This window comes from Chlorocebus sabaeus, chromosome 22, assembly GCF_047675955.1.
Source record: "Chlorocebus sabaeus isolate Y175 chromosome 22, mChlSab1.0.hap1, whole genome shotgun sequence".
In the NCBI taxonomy this organism is placed as follows: domain Eukaryota; kingdom Metazoa; phylum Chordata; class Mammalia; order Primates; family Cercopithecidae; genus Chlorocebus; species Chlorocebus sabaeus.
Genome location: NC_132925.1, coordinates 81,467,777 through 81,481,566, shown reverse-complemented (window position 1 = coordinate 81,481,566; position 13,790 = coordinate 81,467,777). Strand labels below are relative to the sequence as shown.

The following is a 13,790-nucleotide window of genomic DNA, read 5'->3' as shown; positions in this document are numbered from 1 at the left end:
CAGGCATGGTGGAGCATACCTGTAGTCCCAGCTACTCAGGAGGCTGAGGTGGGAGAATCGCTTGAGTCCTAGAGGTGGAGGTTGCAGTGAGCCAGATTGCGCCAATGCACTCCAGCCTGGGCGACAGAGTGAAACTGTCTCAAAAAAAAACCCAAAAAAACAAAAAAAAACAATTGTTGAATTAATGAATGCATTAAGAACTGGATAACTATGAAGCACCGTCCAAGGCGGAATAAACACGCCTTAAACCGCACCCTTAGCAAACTGCACACACGGCTTTTCCGGAGTGGACACCAGAGGGCGCTGAGCTCGGCCACTCTCAGCTCCGGATCAGGATTCGCGCCTGGGTCTTTAAGACGACGCTGCGCGGTGACGTCATATCCGCCTGGGCGTCACGCTTCGTGGGGCGGGACGAGGAGAAGCCAAACGTAAAGACACCAGGAGTTTCTCGGCCCCAGGTTTGGCTGCTGCCGGGGAGCTCCAAGCCTTGGCTTGTTCTTGCAGTGAATAGGAGTCTGGGCAGGCGTCAGGCTAGTCCGACGGAGAGTGGGTAGGTGGAAGCCCTCCAAAGAGCGGTGGTGGTTCGGGAGCCGTCTTAGTTGGCCGCGCCCCGGGCGCATGCGCGGGGCGGGCGGCGCGGCTTGGGCCGCTAGTCCGTTCCAGCCCCGGGCGCTGCGTGCCTCCGTACGGTGCCGCGCAGGGTCTGGGCTGCAGAGGCGCGGGCGACTTTGGAACCGTGTCCTGAGCGCGCTCCGTGCGCCCGGCGCGAGGTGAGCGCTAAACGGTGGTTGTGGTGGCTCAAGCCTGTAATCCCAGCACTTTGGGAGGCCGAGACGGGCGGATCACGAGGTCAGGAGATCGAGACCATCCTGGTTAACATGGTGAAACCCCGTCTCTACTAAAAAATACAAAAAACTAGCTGGGCGAGGTGGCGGGCGCCTGTAGTCCCAGCTACTCGGGAGGCTGAGGCAGGAGAATGGCGTGAACCCGGGAGGCGGAGCTTGCAGTGAGCTGAGATCCGGCCACTGCACTCCAGCCTGGGTGACAGAGCGAGACTCCGTCTCAAAAAAAAAAAAAAAGAAAAATACTGAAAGCCACCCAAGTTCTCAACAGTAGGGAAATTGAGCTTTTAAAAGTGATTGATTTAGTCCCAAAACTGGACGTTGCACGTCCACTGTACACGACACAGTGTTTTAGGGCCTTGGGAAACATCAGTGAACAAGATAGCAAGATTCTTGGAGTGGACTTTCTGTTGGGATGGGGGGCGAGTACAGATAAAGATAAACGAGTTACATAATAGTCATAGAAAAAGGCAAATGCACGAAAAAGAAAGCAGGGACGGGGCATGGGGGGTATGCGTTGTTAGCCGAGAAGGGCAATGGGCCAAACCGATTGAGATTTGAGCTAAGCCAAGAAGGAGGCAAGGGTGTGAGCCTGGTGGCTGCCTGGAGGAAGAGATTTCCCAGCATGGGGAAAAGCTAGAGCCGAGGCCCAGGGGTGGGAGCGAGACTGGCGCATGCGAAAGAACTAGGCTAGGCCTGTATGGTGGCGGGGATTGAGCGGAGGGAGAATGGCAGGACAAGAGGTCAGAGGTGTTGAGGGTGCAGCCCTGCGGAACCTCCATGCAGATCCTTGCGGGCTGTTCTAAGGACTTTGGCCGTACTCCGGATAAAACGGGAAACATAGCAAGGTTTTGAGCAGAGGAATGTTGTAGTTTGAGTAGATGTTAATGGACGCACGGGCCACCGTAGAGTTGGAGAAGCGGGGAAGTAGGGGGAATCAAAGATTTATTACCAGTAGGTTAGATTAGGAGCATCCCTGTGCAGCCACTAAAAAAGGCTGACTTTAGCCCGGGCGCGGTGGCTCATGCATGTAATCCCAGTACTTTGAGGGCGCCGAGGTCGGCGGATCACTTGACGCCAGGAGTCGGAGACCAGCCTGGGCCAACATGCAAAACCCCATTTGTACTAAAAATGCGAAAGTTAGCCAGGCGCGATGACGTACGCCTGTAATCCCAGCTACTCGGAAGGCTGAGGCACAAGAATTGCTTCGACCCGAAGCATTCCAGCCTGGGCAACAGAGTGAGACTCCATCTCAAAACAAACAACAAGACTTTAAAGATGATGGTGACAGTGACTTCGTGAGCCCACATCTGTGGAGAGCGTGGTGAATATATTTAATACCAGTCTGTACAAAAGAATTTCCCAGTCATCCTCTCCTTTAATCTCAGAACAGCCTGCAGAGGGCAGTGCTGTCATTTGTAAGTTTTTTTTTTTTTTTATTGCAGAAAATACGTGACATAAGATTTATCGTAAGTGGCATTGAATACATTCACAACGCTGTGCAGCCGTCACCACTGTCCATCTCGTGGACGTTGTGTAAGTCTTCATTTTACTGGCATCTAAGCCCTGGGCGTAATTTCACTCCCCTACTTTAGGCAGCCAGCTCCATCAAGGCAGTAACACTAAAAAACATTTAGCCTGGGCGACAGAGCGAGACTCCGTCTCAAAAAAAAAAAAAAAAAAAAAAAAAAAAAAAAAAAAACATTTATGTGCCAAGCAGTGAAAGAAACAGATGAGGTTTCTTGTTTGCCCTGACCTTGTAGTTAGGGGACACTCTGGTGACTAGGAAAGAAGCATCAGGTAAGTATTGCCGCTGTCCTGAAACCAAGGATTCTTTTGAATATATAGGATTAACACTATCACTTTTCCCTCATTTGAATACCTACTTTGTGTCATAGTATTACAGTATTTTTTGTTTGTTTTGGAGACAGGGTGATGCTCTGTCACCCAGGCTGGAGTGCAGTGGTACAATCACAGTGCACTGTATCCTTAACCTCCCAGACTCAAACTATCCTCCCACCTCAGCCCCTGGAGTAGCTGGAACTACAGGCACACACTACCATGCCTGGCTAATTAAAAAAAATTTTTTTTTTGAGAGACAGGGTCTCACTATGTTTCCCAGGCTGTTCTCAAACTCCTGGCCTCCCAAACTGTTGAGATTACAGGCATGAGTACCACGCCAGGTCCCAAAGTATTAATGTTTGTTGAATGGATTGGTAGATGTAGCTCCTTGACCCTGACTTCTTTTCTCCAGAGGTCACCATCTGGGGGTGGTTGAAATTGGGTCTAACCCAGAGTGGTTTTGGAAATGCTGGTCTGTAGCTCTGTGACCTTGGATAAGTCTCTCCTTGATTGGGCCTCAGTTTCCTGGTCCCTGCAGTGGGGGATCCATATATTAAACAAATAGACAGTGTTAAGAGATTGCATAAGATGGGGATTTAATTTAGAGCAGGGTGTCAGAGAAGACCTCCATGAAGAGGTGACATTTAAACTGAAAGTTGAAGATGAATAGGACCTGTCCAGGGGAGAGCAAGGTTGGCGGGGAGCCAAGGAAAGGAACTGTCTGCAGAGAGATGAGCATGTTCTATGTTCTTGAAAGTTCAGACCTTTTAGAAGCTGCGTCGAGTGCCCATTCCAGGAATCCCTCTTCTCAACCCCTGTGCTGTTTAAGCTCAGTCGTTCACAGACAGTCTTGCACAGACCTGGCTTTCAGATTGAGAGCAGGCAGACCCAGGATGGGAGAAGATGGCAGAACGACCACCCCTCATTCTTCTCTTTGTGTTCTGTGTTGACTGAGAGTAAACAAGAGGATCTTCGTGTTTACTCCTCAAATCTTAAGATTTTACTCCTTAATGCCTTTTTCTTTGGATAAAGAGGCATCATAACTGGTCTTGAGCGAGCTCAGAGCGGTTGGAATCTCTGGGTACCCTTGGAAAGATGTTACCTACGTTTACTAAACCTCTGTGTCATCTTCTCAAAAATGGGAATAATAATATCGCTTACCTCAGGAGCATTTTGAAGACAAGCTAAGGCATGTGAAATGTTTAGCACAGAGCTGGGTGCTCATAAGGAAAATTGTTAGCCAAAATTATGTTATTATGTTTTAAGTAAGAGTATAGTAATTTGGCATATACAGAATATAGAAACTTCTTTTGTCTTCGTATCGGTAACCTTAGTTTGACCAGAATTAGATGAGTTACTGTGCCCAGAAGTCTTTTAAAAACCAAACAGGCGGCTGGGCACTGTGGCTCACGCCTGTAATCCCGTCACTTTGGGAGGCCAAGGCGGGCGTATCACAAGGTTAGGAGTTCAAGACCAGCCTGACCAATATGGTGAAACCCTGTCTCTACTAAAAATACAAAAAAGTTAGCCGGGCATGGTGGCACATGCCTGTAATCCCAGCTACTCGGGAGGCTGAGGCAGGAGAATTGCTTGAACCCGGGAGGCGGAGTTTGCAGTGAGCCAAGATTGCACCGCTGCACTCCAGCCTGGGTGACCAAGCGAAACTCCTCCAAAACAAAAAACAAAAACAACAGGAAGGCCAGACCTGATGGTCACATTTGTAATGCGAGCACTTTGGGAGGCTGAGGTGGGCAAATTGCTTGAGCCCAGGAGTTTGAAACTAGCCTGGGCAACATGGTGAAACCCTGTCTCTACAAAAATATAAAAATTTGCTGGATGTGGTGGCATGTGCCTAGAGTCCCAGCTACTCAGGAGACTGAGGCAGGAGGATCACCTGAGCCTGGAGAGCCTGAGGTGGAGGCTACAATGAACTGTGATTGCACCACTGCACTTCAGCCTAGATGACAGGGTGAGACCCTGCCTTCAAACAAACAAAAAAAACCCAAATAGGCCAAATTCTCATCAAAACTGTGAAAAATAGCATGTGCATTGGTCATTTCTAGCCCTCTTGACTTACTGTAGGTGTGATCAGCACTGGAAAAGATGCCTGCCCCTGCTGCCACATATGAAAGAGTAGTTTACAAAAACCCTTCCGAGTACCACTACATGAAAGTCTGCCTGTAAGTTTAGTTTCCTAAGTTCTATTTTAGATTACTTTTCTAACATCAATCTGAATAGAATGAAATTTAATATGATGTCTTTTTTTTTTTTCCATGTTTTTTTAGAGAATTTCAGGATTGTGGAGTTGGACTGAATGCTGCACAGTTCAAACAGCTGCTTATTTCGGCCGTGAAGGACCTGTTTGGGGAGGTATGGAATCACTTGGTAGATTGAACATTCCAAAGATCTTTGTAAGAAATACAGAAAGAGGCTGGGTGCAGTGGCTCACGCCTGTAATCCCAGCAATTTGGAGGCCTGTAATCCCAGCAATTTGATCACAAGGTCAAGAGGTCGAGACCATCCTGGCCAACATGGTGAAACCCCATCTGTACTAAAAATACAAAAATAAGCCGGGTGTGGTGGCACATGCCTGTAATCCCAGCTACTTGGGAGGCTGAGTCAGGAGAATCGCTTGAACCTGGGAGGCGGAGGTTGCAGTTAGCTGAGATTGCCCCACTGCACTCCAGCCAACAGAGCGAGACTCTTTGTCTCAAAAAAAAAGAAAGAAATACAGAAATACAGAAAGAATGCTTTTCAAACATTAAAAAAAAAATTTTTAATTATACAACTCTATTTTTAAATGTTTTATTCATGTATTGTAATAAACACATTTGTATTCCTTTTCTTCCTCCTTCATCGTCTCTACCCTGCTACCCTTCCCAGCCTGTGGTAATCACCAATCTACTTTCTATCCCCATGAGATCTACTTTTTTTTTTTTTTTTTTCTTTTTTTTTTTTCTTTTTTTTTGAGATAGAGTCTTGCTCTGTTGCCCAGGCTGGAGTGCAGTGGCACATTCTCGGCTCACTGCAGCCTCTGCCTCCCAGGTTCAAGGAATCTTCCTGCCTTAGCCTCCCCCCAGTAGCTGAGATTACAGGCATACGCTACCATGCCCAGCTAATTTTTATATTTTTTCTAGAGACAGGGTTTCGCCATGTTGGCCAGGTGGGTCTCGAACTCCTGACCTCAGGTGATCCACCCGCCTCGGGCTCCCAAAGTGCTGGGATTAGAGGCGTGAGACACTGCACCTGGCAAGATCTGCTTTTTTAGCTCTCATGTATGAGTGAGAACATGCAACAGTTGTCTTTCTGTGCCTGGCTTACTTCACTTAAAATGGCCTCCAGTTCTATTCATGGTGCTAGAAATGACAGAATTTCATTTTTTTTTTTTATGGCTGAGTAATATTCCATTGTAATACATACCACTTTTTTTTTTATCCATTGATGGACGCTTAAGTTCTATATTTTGGCTATTGGGAATAGTACTGCAATAAATGTGAGAGTGCATGTCTTTTTTTTTTTTTTTTCTCCCACCTTGGCCTCCTAAAGTGCTGGGATTACAGCATGAGCCACTACACCCAGCTGCACATGTCTTTTTGAATTGATTTCCTTTCCCTTGGATTTCTGCTTAGTAGTAGACTTGCTGGATTAAATAGTATTCTATTTTTAGAATTCTATTTTGTTTTTTGTTTTTGTTTTTGAGATGAAGTCTTGTTGTGATGCCCAGGATGGAGTGCAGTGGCATGGTCATGGCTCACTACAGCCTCAACCGCCCAAGCTCAAGTGATTCTCCCACCCCAGAATCCCTAGTAGCTGGGACCACAGGCAAATGTACCACCAAGCCAATTTTTTTACTTGTAGAGAAAAAGTCTCACTATGTTGCCCAGGCTCCTGGACTCAAGCAGTCCTCTTGCCTTGGCCTCCCAAAGTTCTGGGATTATAAACATGAGCCACTGCACCTGACCTATTTTTAGTTTTTTGGGAAACCTCCATGCTGTTCTCCATAGTGGTTGTACAGTTACATTCCTCCCAGTAGTGTATGAGGGTTCTCTTAGAGATTACTTTATTTTTTTATTTATTTGAGACGGAGTCTTGCTCTGTCGCCCAGGCTGGAGTGCAGTGGCACAACCTCCGCCCGCCCGGATTCAAGCGATTCTCCTGCCTTAACGTCCCGAGTAGCTGGGACTACAGGCGCCTGCCACCACGCCCAGCTAATTTTTGTATTCCCCTAGAGATTATTTTAAAACTGTGTTTGAAATTGCAGAAATAAACTTTCAGAGGTGATGAATTTTGTTGGGTTTATTCTAATATGCCTTCTGTTTTACAAGGAACACGGTAGACAAATGTTTGTTGTAGCACAGTGCTACTCAAAGTGTGGCCTAGACTGGCAACCTGCAAACTCTTTGCCCATCTTGAAGAGATAAGGAATTTGCAGCAGAACCAGTACACTACCACTTTTAATGAGAAAGTCTCCTTATGGGCCAGGCGCAGTGGCTCACTCCTGTAATCCCAGCTCTTGGGGAGGCTGAGGCGAGCGGATCACGTAAGGTCAGGAGTTTGAGACTAGCCTGGAAAACATGGTGAAACCCTGTCTTTACTAAAAATACAAAAATTAGCTGGGCGTCGTGGCACATGCCTGTAGTCCTAGCTACTTGGAAGCCTGATGGAAGAGAATTGCTTGAACCTGGGAGGCGGAGGTTGCAGTGAGCCCAGATCACGCCAGTGCATTCCAGCCTGGGTGACAGAGCAAGACTCTGTCTCAAAAAAAAAAAAAAAAAACCTCCTTATGAAAAAAAGATGAACTGAACTAAACACGGTGATTAATGATACTATTGGTTTACATTCTGATTCAACTCCTTATTTTGTCATAGACCAACACTTTAAGCAGATTTGAGAAAAGAAGTAGAGAAGTAGAGTTTTAGAAGTTGAGAGAATGGCCGGGTGCAGTGGCTCAAGCCTGTAATCCTAGCACTTTGGGAGACCGAGACGGGCGGATCACGAGGTCAGGAGATCAAGACCATCCTGGCTAACACGGTGAAAAACCGTCTCTACTAAAAAAAATACAAAAAACTAGCCGGGCGTGGTGGTGGGCGCCTGTAGTCCCAGCTACTCGGGAGGCTGAGGCAGGAGAATGGCATAAACCCGGGAGGCAGAGCTTGCAGTGAGCTGAGATCCGGCCGCTGCACTCCAGCCTGGGCGACAGAGTGAGACTCCGTCTCAACAACAACAAAAAAAAAAGTTGAGAGAAGACAGAGGATGCTCAGGAAATTATTTTCTGATTCATATCGTCTGTCAAATCAAAATATGCTAAGTACCTCATCAAAATTTAAAGCCTCTGCAAAAGACTCTTTAAGAGGATGAAAAGGCCAGGCGCGGTGGCTCACAGCTATAATCCCACCACTTCCAGAGGCCAAGTGGGTGGATCAGTTGAGCCCAGGAGCTCCAGACCAGCCTGGGTATCTGGTGAAACCTCGTCTCTACAAAAAAAATTTGAAAAATTGAGCCAGGTGTGGTGGTGTGCACCTATAGTCCCAACTAGTCAAGAGACTGGGGTGGGAGGATTGCTTGAGCCCAAGAGCTCAAGGTTGCAGTGAGTGGTGATCACACCACCATGGCTGGGGGTGGGGGTGGGAAAGGATGAAAAGATGAATTACATACTAGGGGAAAATATTTGTAAACCATGTATCCAACAAAGGACTATAGTGTTTAGAATATATAAATGACATTTGGCCTGATGCAGTGGCTCATGCCCATAATCCCAACACTTTGGGAGACCAAGACAGGAAGATTTCTTGAGGTCAGGAGTTCGAGGCTGTAGTGAACTATGATTGCACCACTGCATGCAGCCTGGGCAACAGAACAAGACCCTGTCTCAATAATAATAACACGCGGGTGTGGTGGCTCACGCCTGTAATCCCAGCACTGTGGGAGGCTGAGGTGGGTTGATCACCTGAGGTCAGGAGTTGGAGACCATCCTGGCCAACATGGCAAAACCCCGTCTATGCTAAAACTATAAAAACTAGCCAGGTGTGGTGGCACATGCCTGTAACCCCAGCTACTCGGGAGACTAAGGCAGGAGAATCACTTGAACCTGGGAGGCAGAGGTTGCAGTGAGCCAAGATCACACCACTGCACTCCAGCCAGGGTGACAGAGCGAGATTCTTGTCTCAAGAAAATAATAATAAAGAAGTATCAAAACTCATTTTTGATACTTTAACAAAACAAAACATTAACAAAAACATTAACAGACATTTTACTAAATTAACAAAAACATTAACAGACATTTTACTAAAGAGAATGTATGGTTGGCAAAGAAGCACATGGAAAGATGTTTAACATTAGCCATTAGGGAAATGCACATTAATGACACAATGAGATACCACTGTATACCTAGCAGAATGACTGAAATAAAAAATAACAACTTTAAATGCTAGCAAGAATGTGAAGAAACTGGATCATTCATACACTATAGTGAGTATATAAAATAGTGCAGCCACTCTGGAACATAGTTTGGCAGTGTCTTTTTTTTTTTTTTTTTTTTTTTTGGTAAAATTACATAGAGCCACACACAGGTATAAATATGAGTAGACATACAATTGGTAAAATCTGTGGGATTTTACATAGGGAAAATTACATAGAGCCACACACAGGTATAAATATGAGTAAATACACAGTTGGTAAAATCTGAATAACCTCTGGATTGTACCAATACCACTTTTCTAGTTTTACTACTGTAATGTAGTTACGCAAGACATTGACATTGCAGGAGGCTGGATGAAGAGTGCATGGAACCTCCCTGTACATTTTTTTAAAATTAATTTATTTATTTATTTTTGAGACGAAGTTTTGCTCTTGTTGCCCAGGCTGGAGTGCAATGGCACGATCTTGCCTCACCGCAACCTCCGCCTCCCAGGTTCAAGCAATTCTCCTGCCTCAGCCTCCCAAGTAGCTGGGATTACAGGCATGCGCCACCACACTGGGCTAATTTTGTATTTTTAGTAAAAATGGGGTTTCTCCGTGTTGATCAGGCTGGTGTCAAACTCCCAACCTCAGGTGATCCACCCCCCCTTGGCCTCCCAAAGTGCTGGGATTATAGGCATGAGCCACTGTGCCTGGCCAATCCCTGTACATTTCTTTGTGATCTCTTGTGAGTCTATAATTTTTCTAAATACAAAATTTAAAATATATATATATATATGTCTGTGTGTACCTGTGTGTCAGGTAGAAAACCTCATTCCTGGGGTTTATATAGCTGTGAACAAACAGACATGGCCTCTGCCACATGGACTGATGTCTTGGTTCTTGTAGTAGGAAAACATGTTAGACAATTAGTGACAAGAATAAAGGGAATTATAAAAGAGAAGGTGTGGGGTCCTGTACAAGAAAGAACATAACAAGCTGACTTTGTCTCAACTTGAAGATCAGTCAAGGAACAACTTAAATGAAGACTCAAAGGATGAGGGACATCAGCCATATGCAGAGGTGTAGGCAGAACATGCTAGGCAGAGGGAGCTGTAAGTAAGTAGGCAACTAAAGCGCCAGCACCATTAAATAAAATACTGCTTTTGTGGAGGAGAAAAGCTGAAAACTCAATGTTTGTCAAAAGTTGATAAGCATTCAAGAATAATGGTGAGAATAGCCTGCTAATAGCATTATTCCACATTCAGGTTGATGCCGCCTTACCTTTGGACATACTAACCTATGAAGAGAAGACCTTGTCAGCCATCTTGAGAATATGTAGCAGGTATGACAGAGAGTGGGACATTTATAGTATAACAGGGCAGAGAGAGACCGATGGAGAAATAGAGCAAAAATGCTCTTCTGAGAATGAGAATTTTTTTGTTGTGAACTCTGAGCAGCTTTTGGGAATTTAAACTGGAGTGAATATGAACATTCATCCACCAGAAACTTGTACTCTAGAGAGGGCAAAACTTAGGATTTGGTTACAGCTGTAGTTTCCCATTGATGGTTACAGTTGCAAAGTCAGAAGTGAATATTTTAGAAACCTTAGTTGAGGTTCATTTTGTTGTCTGCCTATGACAACAGTGTGTATTTTCTTGATATTTCTGCAGTGGCCTTGTCAAATTGTGGAGCTCTTTGACCCTGTTAGGATCCTATAAAGGCAAAAAATGTGCTTTCCGGGTGATTCAGGTAAAGACTATTCCCTCACATATTGCAAACAAGATTGAGTGGTGGGTCGACTGCTTCTTAATACACTAAACTCATTTTTGTGCTTGCATAAATGTAATATGATTAAAATGATCTAAGTAGGGGAAAATAAAGGACTTGTTTCCAAAAATGTGAGCCAGAGCACTTAGATTTTAAATTCTGTGGGAGATGTTTTGGGATAAAACTTGCAATCCTTAAGGCTTATTTTTCACTTAACGCTTAATGCCTTGTGTGTTACATATTAGTATGCTCTTTTTGAGCTGTGACTACTTGTCGTTGAAGGCTTCCTCTCAGGATGCTCTGTAAAATGCTCCTGCATCAGTTTTGTTAATCCTGTAAAACTGGGCATGTTTCCCCATTGCCCTGTGCTTCAGTGGAGTTTCTCCCGATGCTTTAACCTTTTTCTTTCTCTTGTAGGTTTCTCCATTTCTCCTTGCATTATCTGGTAATAGTAGGGAACTAGTATTGGATTGAATGAATAGTCTTCCATTTTGGAAACATTCCTCCACTCTCATATTTATTTTTTGGTGCCTGCATGTTTGAAGACTGAAGCAGGCTAAAAGCTCTTGATGAAATTTGTGGGTGCTGAAGATGTTCCCACTAATTTCCAGCCATCGCTTTTGGTGGGGTGGGCTTCGGAGGACAGTCTGCCTGAACCTGCCAGTGCTGACCCTGCAGCACTTTCAGCATATGCACATCAAAGTTGGAGACCGCGCTGAACTTAGGAGGGCCTTCACACAGACAGATGTGGCTACCTTCTCAGAATTAACGGGGGATGTCAATCCTTTGCATTTAAATGAAGACTTTGCAAAACACACCAAGTTTGGAAATACAATTGTACATGGAGTTTTGATCAATGGACTTATCTCAGCTCTCCTGGGAACTAAAATGCCAGGGCCAGGTTGTGTATTTCTTTCCCAGGAAATTAGCTTTCCAGCCCCTTTATATATTGGAGAAGTTGTTTTAGCTTCTGCAGAAGTGAAAAAGCTGAAGCGGTTCATTGCTATTATTGCAGTGTCATGTTCTGTAATAGAAAGTAGAAAGACTGTTATGGAAGGCTGGGTTAAAGTTATGGTTCCAGAAGCTCCGAAATCCTGAAATATGTGTTTACAGATGTAACCTCAAACACCAATGCTGTAGTTAAAGAGCCTCTGGGGAAATGGATTGCTGCTTTTCACCAAAGAATGGTTTATAGGCCCAGAAGCCCATCTTAGTTATGGGAAGGGAGCAGGTAGAGGGTTGTTCAAATGGCCACTTTCCAGTTTGGCCTTATGCTTCATGCAGACTTGAGTGTATGCAGGATTTTCATTATCTGCCTGGCTTTTTTGTTTTTTGCTTTTTAATTCAAGAAGTGGGCTGGGCCCGGTGGCTCATGCCTATAATCCTGGCACTTTGGGAGGCTGCGGCAGGTGGATCACGAGGTCAGGAGTCCAAGACCAGCCTGGCCAACATGGTAAAACCCCATCACTACCAAAAAAAAAAAAATACAACTATCTGTGCTTGGTGACTTGGCCCTGTAGACCCAGCTGCTCGAGAGGCTGAGGTGGGAGAATTGCTTGGGCCTGAGAGCTGGAGGCTATGGTGAGACTGAGATCGTACCACTGCACTGTAGTCTGAGAGACAGTGAGACCCTGTCTCAAAAAAGAAAAAAGTATTGGGAAGGTTATTTGAAGACTCTACTTTTAAATCAGGCATGACGGCTCACGCCTGTAATCCCGGCATTTTGGGAGGCCGAGGCAGGCGAATCACTTGAGGTCATGAGTTCAAGACCAGCCTGGCCAACATGTAAAACCCCATCTGTACTAAAAATACAAAAACTGGGTGTGGTGGCAGGCACCTGTAATCCCAGCTACTTGGGAGGCTGAAGCAGGAGAATCGCTTGAACGGTTGCAGTGAGCCAAAATCATACCATTGTACTCATCCTGGGTGACAGAGCAAAACTCCACCTCAGAAAAAAAAAAAAAGATTGTACTTTTAGGAATTCAGACCTAGATAGATTTGCATTTGGATAACAGAACCCTACCTATATCTTTGTAGAAGCAGCTTCTCACTGAATTTTAACTGTAACAATTATTGAAGGTGAAAATAGAAGTTGGGTCATCTTTGAACACCTACCTTTTATCAATGAATATTTTTAGGCCCTGTTCTTAAGTATCTGAGTCACAAGGTGGCACCTTGGGTCTACCTTCAGTGAGACTTGTGTTTCAGGGGAGGGGCGTATGTGCATGCTTGGTCTCAGTTATGTAAACTCTGATCTATAAAATAGTGGTAACACATGCCACATGGGATGGTTGGTGGAGATGATAGATGGAGTTAAGCACAGGGCCCAGCCTATCACCAGTAGCTTCTAATTACTGTTGCCCATTTCCCCTGCAACTGAGGTGAGAGGTTTTCCTGAGTTTGAAGCTGACTGGCCCACAGTTAAACATAACAGACCAGTCTTTCAGGGTGTCAACCAACCTCTATTAGTGTTCTTAAGTACAGTTCCTCTTTTAAAAGTTCAGATTATTCCTTGAAAATTTGGATCTACCTCTCATTATATGAATAATACATGCCTATGGTAAAAAAAAAATTGTAAGAAATAAAGAAATATTAAGAAGACTATGGAGGCCAAATTCTTAAGACTTTGGGGGCTGGGGGCCAGGGAGGTTATATTGAAGGGAAGATGTACCTAGCATGTTAGTACTAAATGGCCATCCCAACACAGCCAACACTTTTGTTTCCATTTTTTAATAACATTGAGATGTAATTCACATACCATAAAATTCACCTTTTTAAAGTGTACATTTCAGTGGTTTTCAGAATATCCACACAGTTGTACAACCATCACCAAATCAATTTTTTTTAGCAATTTTCATCCCCCAAAAGAAACCCCCATTAGCAGTCAATCCATTTATCTCCTCCAGTCCTAGGGAGTCACCAGTCTACTTTCTGTGTCTA

At 44.8% G+C, this 13,790-nt stretch overlaps 2 protein-coding genes across 7 annotated transcripts; both read left to right on the top strand.

Moving 5' to 3' along the window:
* The first annotated feature begins 382 nt into the window (after positions 1-382).
* On the top strand, positions 383-12,841 carry RPP14 (ribonuclease P/MRP subunit p14). 6 transcript variants are annotated; one of them, XM_073009993.1, is made up of 7 exons: positions 383-550; positions 2,288-2,378; positions 4,767-4,864; positions 4,970-5,054; positions 10,349-10,425; positions 10,754-10,832; positions 11,268-12,841. In XM_073009993.1, the coding sequence occupies exons 3-7, from the start codon at positions 4,788-4,790 to the stop codon at positions 11,322-11,324; spliced, it is 375 nt and encodes a 124-aa protein (XP_072866094.1). In that variant the 5' UTR covers positions 383-550; positions 2,288-2,378; positions 4,767-4,787; the 3' UTR covers positions 11,325-12,841. The 6 variants fall into 6 exon arrangements, with proteins under 6 accessions (XP_072866094.1, XP_072866095.1, XP_072866093.1 ...); XM_038003733.2 differs by lacking the exon at positions 383-550 and adding an exon at positions 661-770; XM_038003734.2 differs by lacking the exon at positions 383-550 and adding an exon at positions 661-770 and having other exon boundaries at positions 4,748-4,864.
* HTD2 (hydroxyacyl-thioester dehydratase type 2) lies at positions 11,442-13,451 on the top strand. The gene has a single exon (XM_073009991.1). The coding sequence runs from the start codon at positions 11,442-11,444 to the stop codon at positions 11,946-11,948; it is 507 nt and encodes a 168-aa protein (XP_072866092.1). The 3' UTR covers positions 11,949-13,451.
* The last annotated feature ends 339 nt before the right edge of the window (positions 13,452-13,790 follow it).

What these genes read in the sequence shown, in the direction of transcription:
- RPP14 (XM_073009992.1), top strand. Translation starts at nt 619, where the DNA reads ATGCGCGGGGCGGGCGGCGCGGCTTGGGCCGCTAGTCCGTTCCAGCCC. An exon ending in TGAAGGACCTGTTTGGGGAG is followed by an intron (nt 5,055 to 10,348) that starts GTATGGAATCAC and finishes TTCCACATTCAG; the next exon opens with GTTGATGCCGCCTTACCTTT. An exon ending in GTGCTTTCCGGGTGATTCAG is followed by an intron (nt 10,833 to 11,267) that starts GTAAAGACTATT and finishes TTTCTCTTGTAG; the next exon opens with GTTTCTCCATTTCTCCTTGC.
- HTD2 (XM_073009991.1), top strand. Translation starts at nt 11,442, where the DNA reads ATGTTCCCACTAATTTCCAGCCATCGCTTTTGGTGGGGTGGGCTTCGG.